Source organism: Bufo bufo, chromosome 10 (genome assembly GCF_905171765.1).
Source record: "Bufo bufo chromosome 10, aBufBuf1.1, whole genome shotgun sequence".
Lineage (NCBI taxonomy): Eukaryota > Metazoa > Chordata > Amphibia > Anura > Bufonidae > Bufo > Bufo bufo.
In genome coordinates this window covers 8,456,887-8,471,606 of record NC_053398.1, presented here as the reverse complement: position 1 = coordinate 8,471,606, position 14,720 = coordinate 8,456,887, and the positions used below count along the sequence as shown (strand labels likewise).

The window sequence follows — 14,720 nt, the reverse complement described above, 5'->3', positions numbered from 1 at the left end:
AGGATCAACCCTGCCAGGTAGAATGTCTGGTTTAATTGAATTGATCCTGCAGATGGGTGCTCCTTAAAGGGGTTCTGTCATTGGTCATGTATTGCTCGGATATACCGCCAATGTCAGATAGGTGTGGGTCCCACCTCTTGGATCCGCTCCTATCTCCAAAATGGGGCCCCCAAAGCAGAGCGTACCACAAGTATGTTCTTCATTCACCTCTACGGGAGTTCAAAAAATAACCGAGAGAGCCCTCTCAGCCATTCTCGGAACTCCCAAAGAAGCGAATGGAGGGGGGATGTGCTTGCGTGGTGCCCTCTCCTTCACTTTGGGGGGCTCATTTTTGAGATAGGAGCAGGTCCCATTGGTGGGACCCACACCTTTTGAACATTGGTGGCATGCCATCAATGTCTGAGGTGAGACAACCCCTTTAAGGGCTTCTTCGGGACTCAGAACAGGTTATAAATTTTTGATTGACGAGGGGTCAGACCAAAACTCCAGTCAGGTCAGTGGAGAGACTGCAGCATCTTCACCTAAATGGGATGAGCTGCATCTGGATGCACAGCTGCCTTGACCTCAGAGCCTGAGAATGTGTGATATTCTTTGACTATCTGATAATCCAGAATATCTGATTATTTGGCACTCATCAGGTCTCTAATGCTGGATGAAAGGAATATTACAGTATACTATTATTTCTATATCCATGCGGCTCAGAAAAGGCGCAATATTGCATATTGTGATGGATTTGCAGGCCAGTTGCATTCTCTCACCTAACCACCAGATGGCGATGTTACCCTCTCCAGATTTGCAGAGGAAGGTAAATTCATATCCATCTGCACAAAGTGACTTTTCCCGTCAATCTCCTGCCTGGTTTTGGACAGAGATCCTTATCTTCCCACCGTTCCTTCAGATTTATATTAATAGTGTCACCATAGCCCTGTGTCTGAGCCCCTCTCCGGGGTCTATCCAGGTGCAGGCTTTGTTGCATATATTGTGCGTCTAATGAGAACCTTTGCCTTTTGCTTGTGCCCTCAGGCCTGCAGAGATTCTGTGAAGACATAGAGATGATGATTGGATTTCAGCCGAATCGCTTCTGGAAGATTTGCTGGGCTTTCGTCACGCCGACTATTTTAACTGTAAGGAGATGGATAGGGCTTTATATTGTGTATTGATCGGTCCCTGAGGGCCGTGGCTCCAGGTGGGGGGCTTAATTCTACGCCTTATGCAGACAAGTCTATTTCAACATATTCCATGGATCCCATCCATAGAGCTGCCTATAGAACGTATAGAGGATCGTGCATGAAATACAGGCAAAGGTCATTCTTCCATATTGTCTTCCATACATCAGGCAGTTTGAGCATGTGTGCCGGCCTCCCCCTCCTCTCTCCACGTCCTCAAGCATCCATACATTGTCAATATACCACCTGTACAGCATGCACACAGCTCATACACAGCACACATACGGCACACATACAGTATACAAACAGCACACATATGGCACATATACAGTATACATACAGCTCACATATGGCACATATACAGTATACATACAGCACATATACAGTATACATACAGCACACATATGGCACATATACAGCTCAAAACCTTCACTCATACGTCACACATATGGCACATATATAGTATACATACAGCACATATACAGTATACATACAGCACACATATGGCACATATACAGTATACATACAGCACACATATGGCACATATATAGTATACATACAGCACATATACAGTATACATACAGCACACATACGGCACATATACAGTATACATACAGCACACATACGGCACATATACAGCATGCATACAGCTCATACACAGCACACATACGGCACATATACAGCTCAAAACCTTCACTCATACGGCACATATACAGTAAACATACAGCACACATATGGCACATATACAGTATACATACAGCACACATATGGCACATATACAGTATACATACAGCACACATACGGCACATATACAGTATGCATACAGCACATATATAGCACATATACAGTATACATACAGCTCATATATAGCACATATACAGTATACATACAGCACACATACGGCACATATACAGTATGCATACAGCACACATACGGCACATATACAGTATGCATACAGCACATATATAGCACATATACAGTATACATACAGCTCATATATAGCACATATACAGTATACATACAGCTCATATATGGCACATATACAGTATACATACAGCTCATACACAGCACACATACGGCACATATACAGCTCAAAACCTTCACTTATATGGCAGATATACAGTATACATACAGCACACATATGGCACATATACAGTATACATACAGCACATATACAGCTCATAACCTTCACTCATATGGCACACATATGGCACATATACAGTATACATACAGCTCATATATAGCACATATACAGTATACATACAGCACACATACGGCACATATACAGTAAACATACAGCACACATATGGCACATATACAGTATACATACGGCACACATACAGTATACAAACAGCACACATATGGCACATATACAGTATACATACAGCACATATACAGTATACATACAGCACACATATGGCACATATACAGCTCAAAACCTTCACTCATACGTCACACATATGGCACATATATAGTATACATACAGCACATATACAGTATACATACAGCACACATATGGCACATATACAGTATACATACAGCACACATATGGCACATATATAGTATACATACAGCACATATACAGTATACATACAGCACACATATGGCACATATATAGTATACATACAGCACATATACAGTATACATACAGCACACATACGGCACATATACAGTATACATACAGCACACATACGGCACATATACAGCATGCATACAGCTCATACACAGCACACATACGGCACATATACAGCTCAAAACCTTCACTCATACGGCACATATACAGTAAACATACAGCACACATATGGCACATATACAGTATACATACAGCACACATATGGCACATATACAGTATACATACAGCACACATACGGCACATATACAGTATGCATACAGCACATATATAGCACATATACAGTATACATACAGCTCATATATAGCACATATACAGTATACATACAGCACACATACGGCACATATACAGTATACATACAGCACACATACGGCACATATACAGTATGCATACAGCACATATATAGCACATATACAGTATACATACAGCACACATACGGCACATATACAGTATGCATACAGCACACATACGGCACATATACAGTATGCATACAGCACATATATAGCACATATACAGTATACATACAGCTCATATATAGCACATATACAGTATACATACAGCTCATATATGGCACATATACGGCACATATACAGCTCAAAACCTTCACTTATATGGCAGATATACAGTATACATACAGCTCATACACAGCACACATACGGCACATATACAGCTCAAAACCTTCACTTATATGGCAGATATACAGTATACATACAGCACACATATGGCACATATACAGTATACATACAGCACATATACAGCTCATAACCTTCACTCATATGGCACACATATGGCACATATACAGTATACATACAGCTCATATATAGCACATATACAGTATACATACAGCACACATACGGCACATATACAGTAAACATACAGCACACATATGGCACATATACAGTATACATACAGCACACATATGGCACATATACAGTATACATACAGCACACATACGGCACATATACAGTATGCATACAGCACATATATAGCACATATACAGTATACATACAGCTCATATATAGCACATATACAGTATACATACAGCTCATATATAGCACACATACGGCACATATACAGCTCAAAACCTTCACTTATATGGCACATATACAGTATACATACAGCACACATATGTCACATATACAGTATACATACAGCACATATACAGCTCATAACCTTCACTCAAATGGCACACATATGGCACATATACAGTATACATACAGCTCATATATAGCACATATACAGTATACATACAGCACATATACAGCTCATAACCTTCACTCAAATGGCACACATATGGCACATATACAGTATACATACAGCTCATATATAGCACATATACAGTATACATACAGCAAACATACAGCTGATATACAGCAGTATACATAAGTACATATACAGCACACGTACAGTAAACACAATACATATATAGCAAAAATACATTATATATATACACACACATCCATATACAGCCCACACACTGTATACAGGCACCACCAGAGATATACACAAGGAATAGATTTTTGGCTAAAGTGCTCCAGCATAGTACGACTGTACAGGCTAATACTAATGGGTAATTTGCTCAGTATGGATTCAATCTGGGCTGTTATTTCTGATATATAACATACAAGGGTCTCCTGGTTAAACATTTGTAAAGCTAAAGTGCCAATACTGCTCTGACCACAAGATGGCGCTCAAATCCCTTGTCTCTGCTTTTCCATTCATGATTGTGGCTTTCCAGACAGAAGACCCCTGCAGGCGACAGGCCGAAAAGCATCATGGTCCAAATTTCAGAAACTATGATCAAACATTCTTACTGCACCCCTCCCCCACCTGTCATTTCATTTACTATATAGATCTGTGATGGCTAACCTCCGGAACTCCAACTGTGGTAAAACTACGACTCCCAATATGTACACTTGCTTGGCTGTTCTCAGAACTCCCTAGAAATGAATAGAGCATGCTGGGAGTGGTAGTTTTATCACAGCTGGAGTGCCAGGGGTTAGCCATCACTGACACAGACCGATGCAGGTTATCCAATTATTTCTATATTGAAAACAAATCAGGAATTTAAAATCACCGAGAGCACTGAAGGCCCCGGGCCGCGGCGTAACATCTGTATACTGTAACCTGGGCACTACGAGATAGATAGATAGAACTATAGATAGATAGAACGATAGATAGATAGAACGATCGATAGATAGATAGATAGATAGATAGAACTATAGATAGATAGAACGATAGATAGATAGATAGATAGATAGATAGATAGATAGATAGAACGATAGATAGATAGAACTATAGATAGATAGAACGATAGATAGATAGATAGAACGATAGATAGATAGATAGATAGATAGATAGATAGATAAATTGATAGGAGAGGATAGATAGAACGATAGATAGATAAATACAAGCTAGATATGAGCTAGATAAATATATATGAGAGATAGATAGATAGATAGATAGATAGATAGATAGATATTCCTTCTGTTAGACGACACCTTGTCACTGGTAGATGGGCCTGACATTTTCTTGATCAAAAATATGCGCAAAGAGATTGTGCTTTTCATATAGTAAGTATAGCAGTAATGCAGTTTACACTTTCATGTATCCACCAGTGGTATAGCTGCACCATTGGTGCATATAAATACAGGAAAATCAGCCATGGCATTCAGTAGTATATTAGAAATATCCAGTATTTCCCACTTTTACTGCAGATGCTGTTTGGGAGCGCAGTTCCCAGGTTTAGACACTGGGTGTCAGCAGAGAGCAGCTAAAGATGAGCAGTGCATGGGGGGGGGGGGGGCTGCAGCCCTGTGTACAATATCCAGGTGACATACTCAGTGCGGCTGCTTCATCGCATGCACAATGCAGGCTCCTTGTTTCTACTCCAATACTGAGCACAGCCAACAAGGACAGAAAAGAAGGTGAAGGGGAAAGCATTCCCTGCGGTGCAGCTGTTTATAGCTGTATAACACGAGAGATGATAATATCATTATAATAACCCTATAAATCGTTCCTTCAGATTTCATTGCGCACAATTAGCGAGTTGTGAAATTTACTATTAGGACAATCTCTATGAAATTTTATCTTGAGAATTTTTTTTTTATTATTTTAAATATAATTTTTGTAATGTATGTTTCTTACCCCCCTGTGATGCTTCTATGTCTGGGTCCCTATGACAACACTTCCTGCGCTCTGGCAGCTCATTGTTATCATAGGGGTACTGCCCTCATTGCAGTCGATCACAACAGTAAAGGTAACATTTTAAGAAGAGATCCCATTGGTTCCTATGAGGCCATGAGTCCCCGTGATAATCAATCATAATTTGATTGGTTGCTATGAATGTCTCCATATCAGAGTGCTGGGACAGGGAGACCTGTCATGGGGACACAGGGACAGGAGGCTTGAAGAGGAATTCTCTGATATCTCTGCACAGGAGAAGACATTTTCACATTAGACAGAAGGGGCTTTATTATAGATTGTCCGCTAGTTCTCCTTTAATGCAGTATAATCCCAAGTCCTGTTTATGTGACTGATCACCAGAACAAACTGACTGAGCCTAATTAATGGTATACCGATATATTACCGGATGTGGCTTTAAGAAGGGCTGCACAGGATGCTATCTATAGGGGGTGCAGAGACAGCACTAGCCCCTACACTGCTCCCCGTGGTGCCCCCCTTTTCACACACACTGTTGTGTTCCTGTCCCCTCTCTCACATACTTAACACAATTGTGAACCCCCCCCCCCATCACAAACTGCTCCCCATGTTTCCCCCACCTTCCTCACATGCTGTTCCTCATGGTCCCCACTTCCTCTGACCACCTCCATGTTCATCCCCTCTGTGTCCTCCTCATAGAACACAAATTATGCATGGAGTCATCTAAAAATATTAATGGGATAATGCACACAGTGATGTCACAGTACAGGGATAATAAACACAGTGATGTCACAGTACAGAGATAATACACACAGTGATGTCACAGTACAGGGATAATACACACAGTGATGTCACAGTACAGGGATAATAAACACAGTGATGTCACAGTACAGAGATAATACACACAGTGATGTCACAGTACAGGGATAATACACACAGTGATGTCACAGTACAGGGATAATAAACACAGTGATGTCACAGTACAGGGATAATATACACAGTGATGTCACAGTACAGGGATAATACACACAGTGATGTCACAGTACAGAGATAATAAACACAGTGATGTCACAGTACAGGGATAATACACACAGCGATGTCACAGTACAGAGATAATAAACACAGTGATGTCACAGTACAGGGATAATGTACACAGTGATGTCACAGTACAGAGATAATACACACAGTGATGTCACAGTACAGGGGTAATAAACACAGTGATGTCACAGTACAGGGATAATACACACAGTAATGTCACAGTACAGGGATAATACACACAGTGATGTCACAGTACAGGGATAATACACACAGTGATGTCACAGTACAGGGATAATACACACAGTAATGTCACAGTACAGGGATAATACACACAGTGATGTCACAGTACAGGGATAATACACACAGTGATGTCACAGTACAGGGATAATACACACAGTGATGTCACAGTACAGAGATAATAAACACAGTGATGTCACAGTACAGGGATAATAAACACAGTGATGTCACAATACAGGGATAATAAACACAGTAATGTCACAGTACAGGGATAATACACACAGTGATGTCACAGTACAGGGATAATAAACACAGTGATGTCACAGTACAGGGATAATATACACAGTGATGTCACAGTACAGGGATAATACACACAGTAATGTCACAGTACAGGGATAATACACACAGTGATGTCACAGTACAGGGATAATAAACACAGTGATGTCACAGTACAGGGATAATATACACAGTGATGTCACAGTACAGAGATAATAAACACAGTGATGTCACAGTACAGAGATAATACACACAGTGATGTCACAGTACAGAGATAATACACACAGTGATGTCACAGTACAGAGATAATAACCACAGTGATGACACAGTACAGGGATAATAAACAGTGATGTCACAGTACAGGGATAATACACACAGTGATGTCACAGTAGAGAGATAATACACACAGTGATGTCACAGTACAGGAATAATAAACACAGTGATGTCACAGTACTGGGATAATACACACAGTGATGTCACAGTACAGGGATAATAAACACAGTGATGTCACAGTACAGGGATAATAAACACAGTGATGTCACAGGACAGAGATAATACACACAGTGATGTCACAGTACAGGGATAATAAACACAGTGATGTCACAGTACAGAGATTATAAACACTGATGTCACAGTACAAGGATAATAAACACAGTGATGTCACAGTACAGGGATAATAAACACAGTGATGTCACAGTACATGGATAATAAATACAGTGATGTCACAGTACAGGGATAATACACACAGTGATGTCACAGTACAGGGATAATACACACAGTGATGTCACAGTGAAGGGATTTTAAACACAGTGATGTCACAGTACAGGGATAATAAACACAGTGATGTCACAGTGAAGGGATTTTAAACACAGTGATGTCACAGTACAGGAATAATAAACACAGTGATGTCACAGTACAGGAATAATAAACACAGTGATGACACAGTACAGGGATAATACATGCAGTGATGTCACAGTACAGAGATAATACACACAGCGATGTCACAGTACAGGGATAATAAACACAGTGATGTCACAGTACAGGGATAATACATGCAGTGATGTCACAGTACAGAGATAATACACACAGCGATGTCACAGTACAGGGATAATAAACACAGTGATGTCACAGTACAGAGATAATAAACACAGTGATGTCACAGTACAGAGATAATAAACACAGTGATGTCACAGTACAGGGATAATAAACACAGTGATGTCACAGTACAGAGATAATAAACACAGTGATGTCACAGTACAGGGATAATAAACACAGTGATGTCACGGTACAGGGATAATAAACACAGTGATGTCACAGTACAGGGTTAATAAACACAGTGATGTCACGGTACATGGATAATAAACACAGTGATGTCACAGTACTGGGATAATACACACAGTGATGTCACGGTACAGGGATAATAAACACAGTGATGTCACAGTACAGGGATAATACACACAGCGATGTCACAGTACAGGGATAATAAACACAGCGATGTCACAGTACAGGGATAATAAACACAGTGATGTCACAGGACAGAGATAATACACACAGTGATGTCACAGTACAGGGATAATAAACACAGTGATGTCACAGTACAAGGATAATAAACACAGTGATGTCACAGTACAGAGATTATAAACACTGATGTCACAGTACAAGGATAATAAACACAGTGATGTCACAGTACAGGGATAATAAACACAGTGATGTCACAGTACATGGATAATAAATACAGTGATGTCACAGTACAGGGATAATACACACAGTGATGTCACAGTACAGGGATAATAGACACAGTGATGTCACAGTGAAGGGATTTTAAACACAGTGATGTCACAGTACAGGGATAATAAACACAGTGATGTCACAGTGAAGGGATTTTAAACACAGTGATGTCACAGTACAGGAATAATAAACACAGTGATGTCACAGTACAGGAATAATAAACACAGTGATGTCACAGTACAGGGATAATACACACAGTGATGTCACAGTACAGGAATAATAAACACAGTGATGTCACAGTACAGGAATAATAAACACAGTGATGTCACAGTACAGGGATAATACATGCAGTGATGTCACAGTACAGAGATAATACACACAGCGATGTCACAGTACAGGGATAATAAACACAGTGATGTCACAGTACAGGGATAATACATGCAGTGATGTCACAGTACAGAGATAATACACACAGCGATGTCACAGTACAGGGATAATAAACACAGTGATGTCACAGTACAGAGATAATAAACACAGTGATGTCACAGTACAGAGATAATAAACACAGTGATGTCACAGTACAGGGATAATAAACACAGTGATGTCACAGTACAGAGATAATAAACACAGTGATGTCACAGTACAGGGATAATAAACACAGTGATGTCACGGTACAGGGATAATAAACACAGTGATGTCACAGTACAGGGTTAATAAACACAGTGATGTCACGGTACATGGATAATAAACACAGTGATGTCACAGTACAGGGATAATACACACAGTGATGTCACAGTACAGGGATAATAAACACAGTGATGTCACAGTACAGGGATAATAAACACAGTGATGTCACAGTACAGGGATAATACACACAGTGATGTCACAGTACAGAGATAATACACACAGTGATGTCACAGTACAGGGATAATAAACACAGTTATGTCACAGTACAGGGATAATAAACACAGTGATGTCACAGTACAGGGATAATACACACAGTGATGTCACAGTACAGGGATAATACACACAGTGATGTCACAGCACAGGGATAGTACACACAGTGATGTCACAGCACAGGGATAGTACACACAGTGATGTCACAGCACAGGGATAGTACACACAGTGATGTCACAGTACAGGGATAGTACACACAGTGATGTCACAGTACAGGGATAATAAACACAGTGATGTCACAGTACAGGGATAATACACACAGTGATGTCACAGTACAGAGATAATAAACACAGTGATGTCACAGTACAGGGATAATACACACAGTGATGTCACAGTACAGAGATAATAAACACAGTGATGTCACAGTACAGGGATAATACACACAGTGATGTCACAGTACAGGGATAATAAACACAGTGATGTCACAGTACAGGGATAATAAACACAGTGATGTCACAGGACAGAGATAATACACGCAGTGATGTCACAGTACAGAGATTATAAACACTGATGTCACAGTACAGGGATAATACACACAGTGATGTCACAGTACAGGGATAATACACACAGTGATGTCACAGTACTGGGATAATACACGCAGTGATGTCACAGTACAGGGATAATACACGCAGTAATGTCACAGTACAGGGATAATACACACAGTGATGTCACAGTACAGGGATAGTACACACAGTGATGTCATAGTACAGGGATAATAAACACAGTGATGTCACAGTACAGGGATAATACACACAGTGATGTCACAGTACAGGGATAATAAACACAGTGATGTCACAGTACAGAGATAATAAACACATTGATGTCACAGTACAGAGATTATAAACACTGATGTCACAGTACAGGGATAATAAACACAGTGATGTCACGGTACAGGGATAATACATGCAGTGATGTCACAGTACAGAGATAATAAACACAGTGATGTCACAGTACAGGGATAGTACACACAGTGATGTCACAGTACAGGGATAATAAACACATTGATGTCACAGTACAGAGATAATAAACACATTGATGTCACAGTACAGAGATAATAAACACAGTGATGTCACAGTACAGAGATAATAAACACAGTGATGTCACAGTACAGGGATAATACACACAGTGATGTCACAGTACAGGGATAATACACACAGTGATGTCACAGTACAGGGATAATAAACACAGCGATGTCACAGTACAGGGATCATAAACAGTGATGTCACAGTACAGGGATAATACACACAGTGATGTCACAGTACAGGATAATACACACAGTGATGTCACAGTACAGAGATAATAAACACAGTGATGTCACAGCACAGGGATAATAAACACAGTGATGTCACAGTACAGAGATAATACACACAGTGATGTCACAGTACAGGGATAATAAACACAGTGATGTCACAGTACAGGGATAATAAACACAGTGATGTCACAGTACAGGGATAATACACACAGTGATGTCACAGTACAGGGATAATAAACGCAGTGATGTCACAGTACAGGGATAATTTACACAGCAAACAGAATAGCGCCCCTAGTGGCTATAATATTTAATGCCCAGTCGATTATTAGGGTTATTTGTGCAGTATCACTGTGTGGATTTTTTTATTTGCCCCTTGTATATTTTTGATCCTGTCCTTTAAATCTCCTTTCCACATGTTGCCGTCTGATATTAACCCTTTGTTTGTCTTTCAGTTCATCCTATGCTTCAGCTTCTACCAGTGGGAACCAATGACTTATGGAACCTACCACTACCCAGGGTGGTCCATGGTCCTCGGGTGGCTGATGCTGGCCTGCTCCGTCATCTGGATTCCGATCATGTTTGTCATCAAAATGTATCTGGCACCCGGCAGCTTTATTGAGGTAGCGGCTCCGAGCGGCTCAATCATTAGCCGGGCTCTGGCTTTGCATACTAAACAGTGATTATTTCTGCCCAGTGCAAGAATCAAAAATAAGATTGCGGCTTCCAATAGGCAGCGGAACAGCTGGATTATAAAAAGATTACAATGCATTTTGTCATGGACATGCACCTCGTCCCCAGCCCCAGCCCGACCTAATCCATTGTATTTACGACTCTTCACTTGGGAGGTCATGGAGTCAAAATGGCAATTTAGATGAGATTAAAAATAATGACATTAGAAGCTCAATTTATTTTAATAGCGAGTAAACCAATAATTGCTCTGTTTATGATGCCAGAAGGTTGTTTTCTTGTCATTTTATGCCGGAGCCCCCGCTCCCCCCAGGAAACATGAAGCCTATTTTTCTTCTGCGTTCACCTGCCGCTCGGTGGAGAACGATCATTCGCGGATAATTAGAATCTCATTTCTAGCGCAGGTTTCTTATTTGGTCTGGTTTGTATACTTCAGGGGATTATCATAAACACAAATTCAATTACTTGTGAAGCTCCCACCGTCTAGGTTACTGGATTCAGTAATTGAGGAAAAAGTGGATGTGAAACGTTGGTTAAAAATCGGAAATCACATCTAATAGATTTCACTTGGGTTCTTGTAGGACGTGTTCTACATGGCCCAAGGCTGCTGACATACCATTGACTTGTGATTGAGCCACCATATGTGGCCTTGTGGGTATCTTCTTATGAGCTCAGTTGAGACTACAACCCCTAGTGAAGTACCACTACTCCCATAGAGGCCGAGAATATATAGCTCAGGAGGTTTGACGGGAGCTGGTACCACACCATAACCAGTTCTTGTCAGGAGCAAGTTGGTACCAAGCCAAAAGAAGACCATTTTAAGGTAGTATGGGCTTTTGGTTGGAGGTAGTGGGATATCGGTGGCCAATTGAGAACCTGTACCAGTAAGTGGAGTTCTATATTAATTTTGGGGTCCTCCTTTCTCGGGGTAGGTCCCAACCACTAATGTTGGGTTTTCCCAACAAATATGATGTAGTGGCCATTGACAAGGAACTTGGAATGCAAAAATGAAACTCAATGCATACTTATGGATCACAAATGTCACACAAATGTCACACAATAGCTTCTAGGACACAACAAAGGTCTTGCTCTAACCTTAGCCTAAGCTTAAAGGCTGGAATTAGAAGTATGTTGAGTAACAGTCAGGAGATGGTCATAAGATACAATTAGTACCAAGGAATTCACTGCTGAATGAAACCTTCATTACCCTTCTACCTTCTTCTTTGAGATGTCTACTCTCAAGAGGAGCATTTCTCTGCACTTTTGGGTGACCTTATTAAAGGGCTGTATGTCTAGAAAGGGTGGCAAGTATTAGAAGGTTCAAGCTTATTAACCTGGCTCTTTTGTTCTTACCTTACAGAGGCTGAAGCTGGTTTGCTCTCCACAGCCAGACTGGGGTCCGTTCCTTTCTAAACACCGTGGAGAACGTTACAAGAACATGATAGACCCATTGGGTACCTCCTCACTTGGCCTGAAGCTTCCTCCTAAGGATATGGAGCTAGGAACACAATGCTAGTATATATGGTGTCTGTACCTCTGTCGTACAGGCTCCCTACATTCCTCATAATGTCCGTCTCATTCTGCTTCCTTATCCAACAGTGCAGGTGGCCTCTTAGATAAACAGTAGATCCATTGTTGCATGCTGTAGCCAACACCTAAATCGACCGCCTTGCACATTTCTTGCTTCTCTATAGTGTCCACAACCTTTCGTTTGACTGCCAAATATCAGCAGTGCCTCTGACGATGATTGTCCAGCTGCAGTAAGTAATATTATTTTATAGAGAAAAGTAGAGTAGTTGTTCCTGTCGTTATATGAGAATATTATATAGAGTGTGAGCCAATCTATTGTTAAGCAAAGAAATTTCATTATTTATTCCATCGACGATGGGTAAAACCCAAAAATGCCTCACTCCTCATTAGCCCAGAGTAGTTCCTCTATGGATACATCTCTGAAATGTCTATCAGGTTGGAGATCCAAGTCATATCTAAAAGTGGTAAACTCAAGTGAACCAGACTTCCTCGAGATATTCCACCACTAATTTGGTGGCTTCATCAGGTCAAATTAGTGGTATGAACGTTCTCCCTGCATGTATTTTTTTGCAAAGGTCGGGTCAACAGATGAAGCCACTGAGATTGTTAGTAAAGTTTATGCAAGGGTAACTGGACCTAAGGAAGCTAGTCAAATGAGTGATATTTCAATGTTCCACCGAGAGGCTTCCTGAAGTCAATTTAGTTGTAGGAAAGTTCTTCAAGAATGTGTTGCTTTGCAGAAATGTCAGCAGAGGTCAACAGAGGAATCCTGTCAAGTGATTGGTGGAGAATATACAAGAGCTTACATTTTTTGATAATAGAAATCCGTTTGATTGACTAGTGAAACATTTTCCAAGATTCTGAACTAGTCCAGTTCATTCTGATTTGCTTCTTCAAGATATATCATGAAAGCTTCTCTTAGCACAAAAGTGACTGACTTTCTCTAAACTTCCTTTGTACCATGCAATCACGATCAATAGGTCAAATTGTCTAAAAAGATCACTCAGCAGGTCCGCCAAGAATTTACTAATGGTTTCAAACCAATATTGGAATAGCA

The 14,720-nt window shown here is 40.5% G+C and overlaps 1 protein-coding gene across 1 annotated transcript in view; it reads left to right on the top strand.

The window, feature by feature from the left end:
• The window catches only part of SLC6A5 (solute carrier family 6 member 5), a 78,323-nt gene extending 64,067 nt beyond the window's left edge, over window positions 1-14,256 (top strand). Inside the window, exons 15-17 of the mRNA XM_040410329.1 lie at window positions 1,024-1,124; window positions 11,899-12,066; window positions 13,494-14,256. Coding sequence (XP_040266263.1) covers window positions 1,024-1,124; window positions 11,899-12,066; window positions 13,494-13,649 — 425 coding nt within the window. The 3' untranslated portion in view covers window positions 13,650-14,256. The remainder of the gene's footprint in view (window positions 1-1,023; window positions 1,125-11,898; window positions 12,067-13,493) is intronic.
• Window positions 14,257-14,720: the final 464 nt, after the last annotated feature.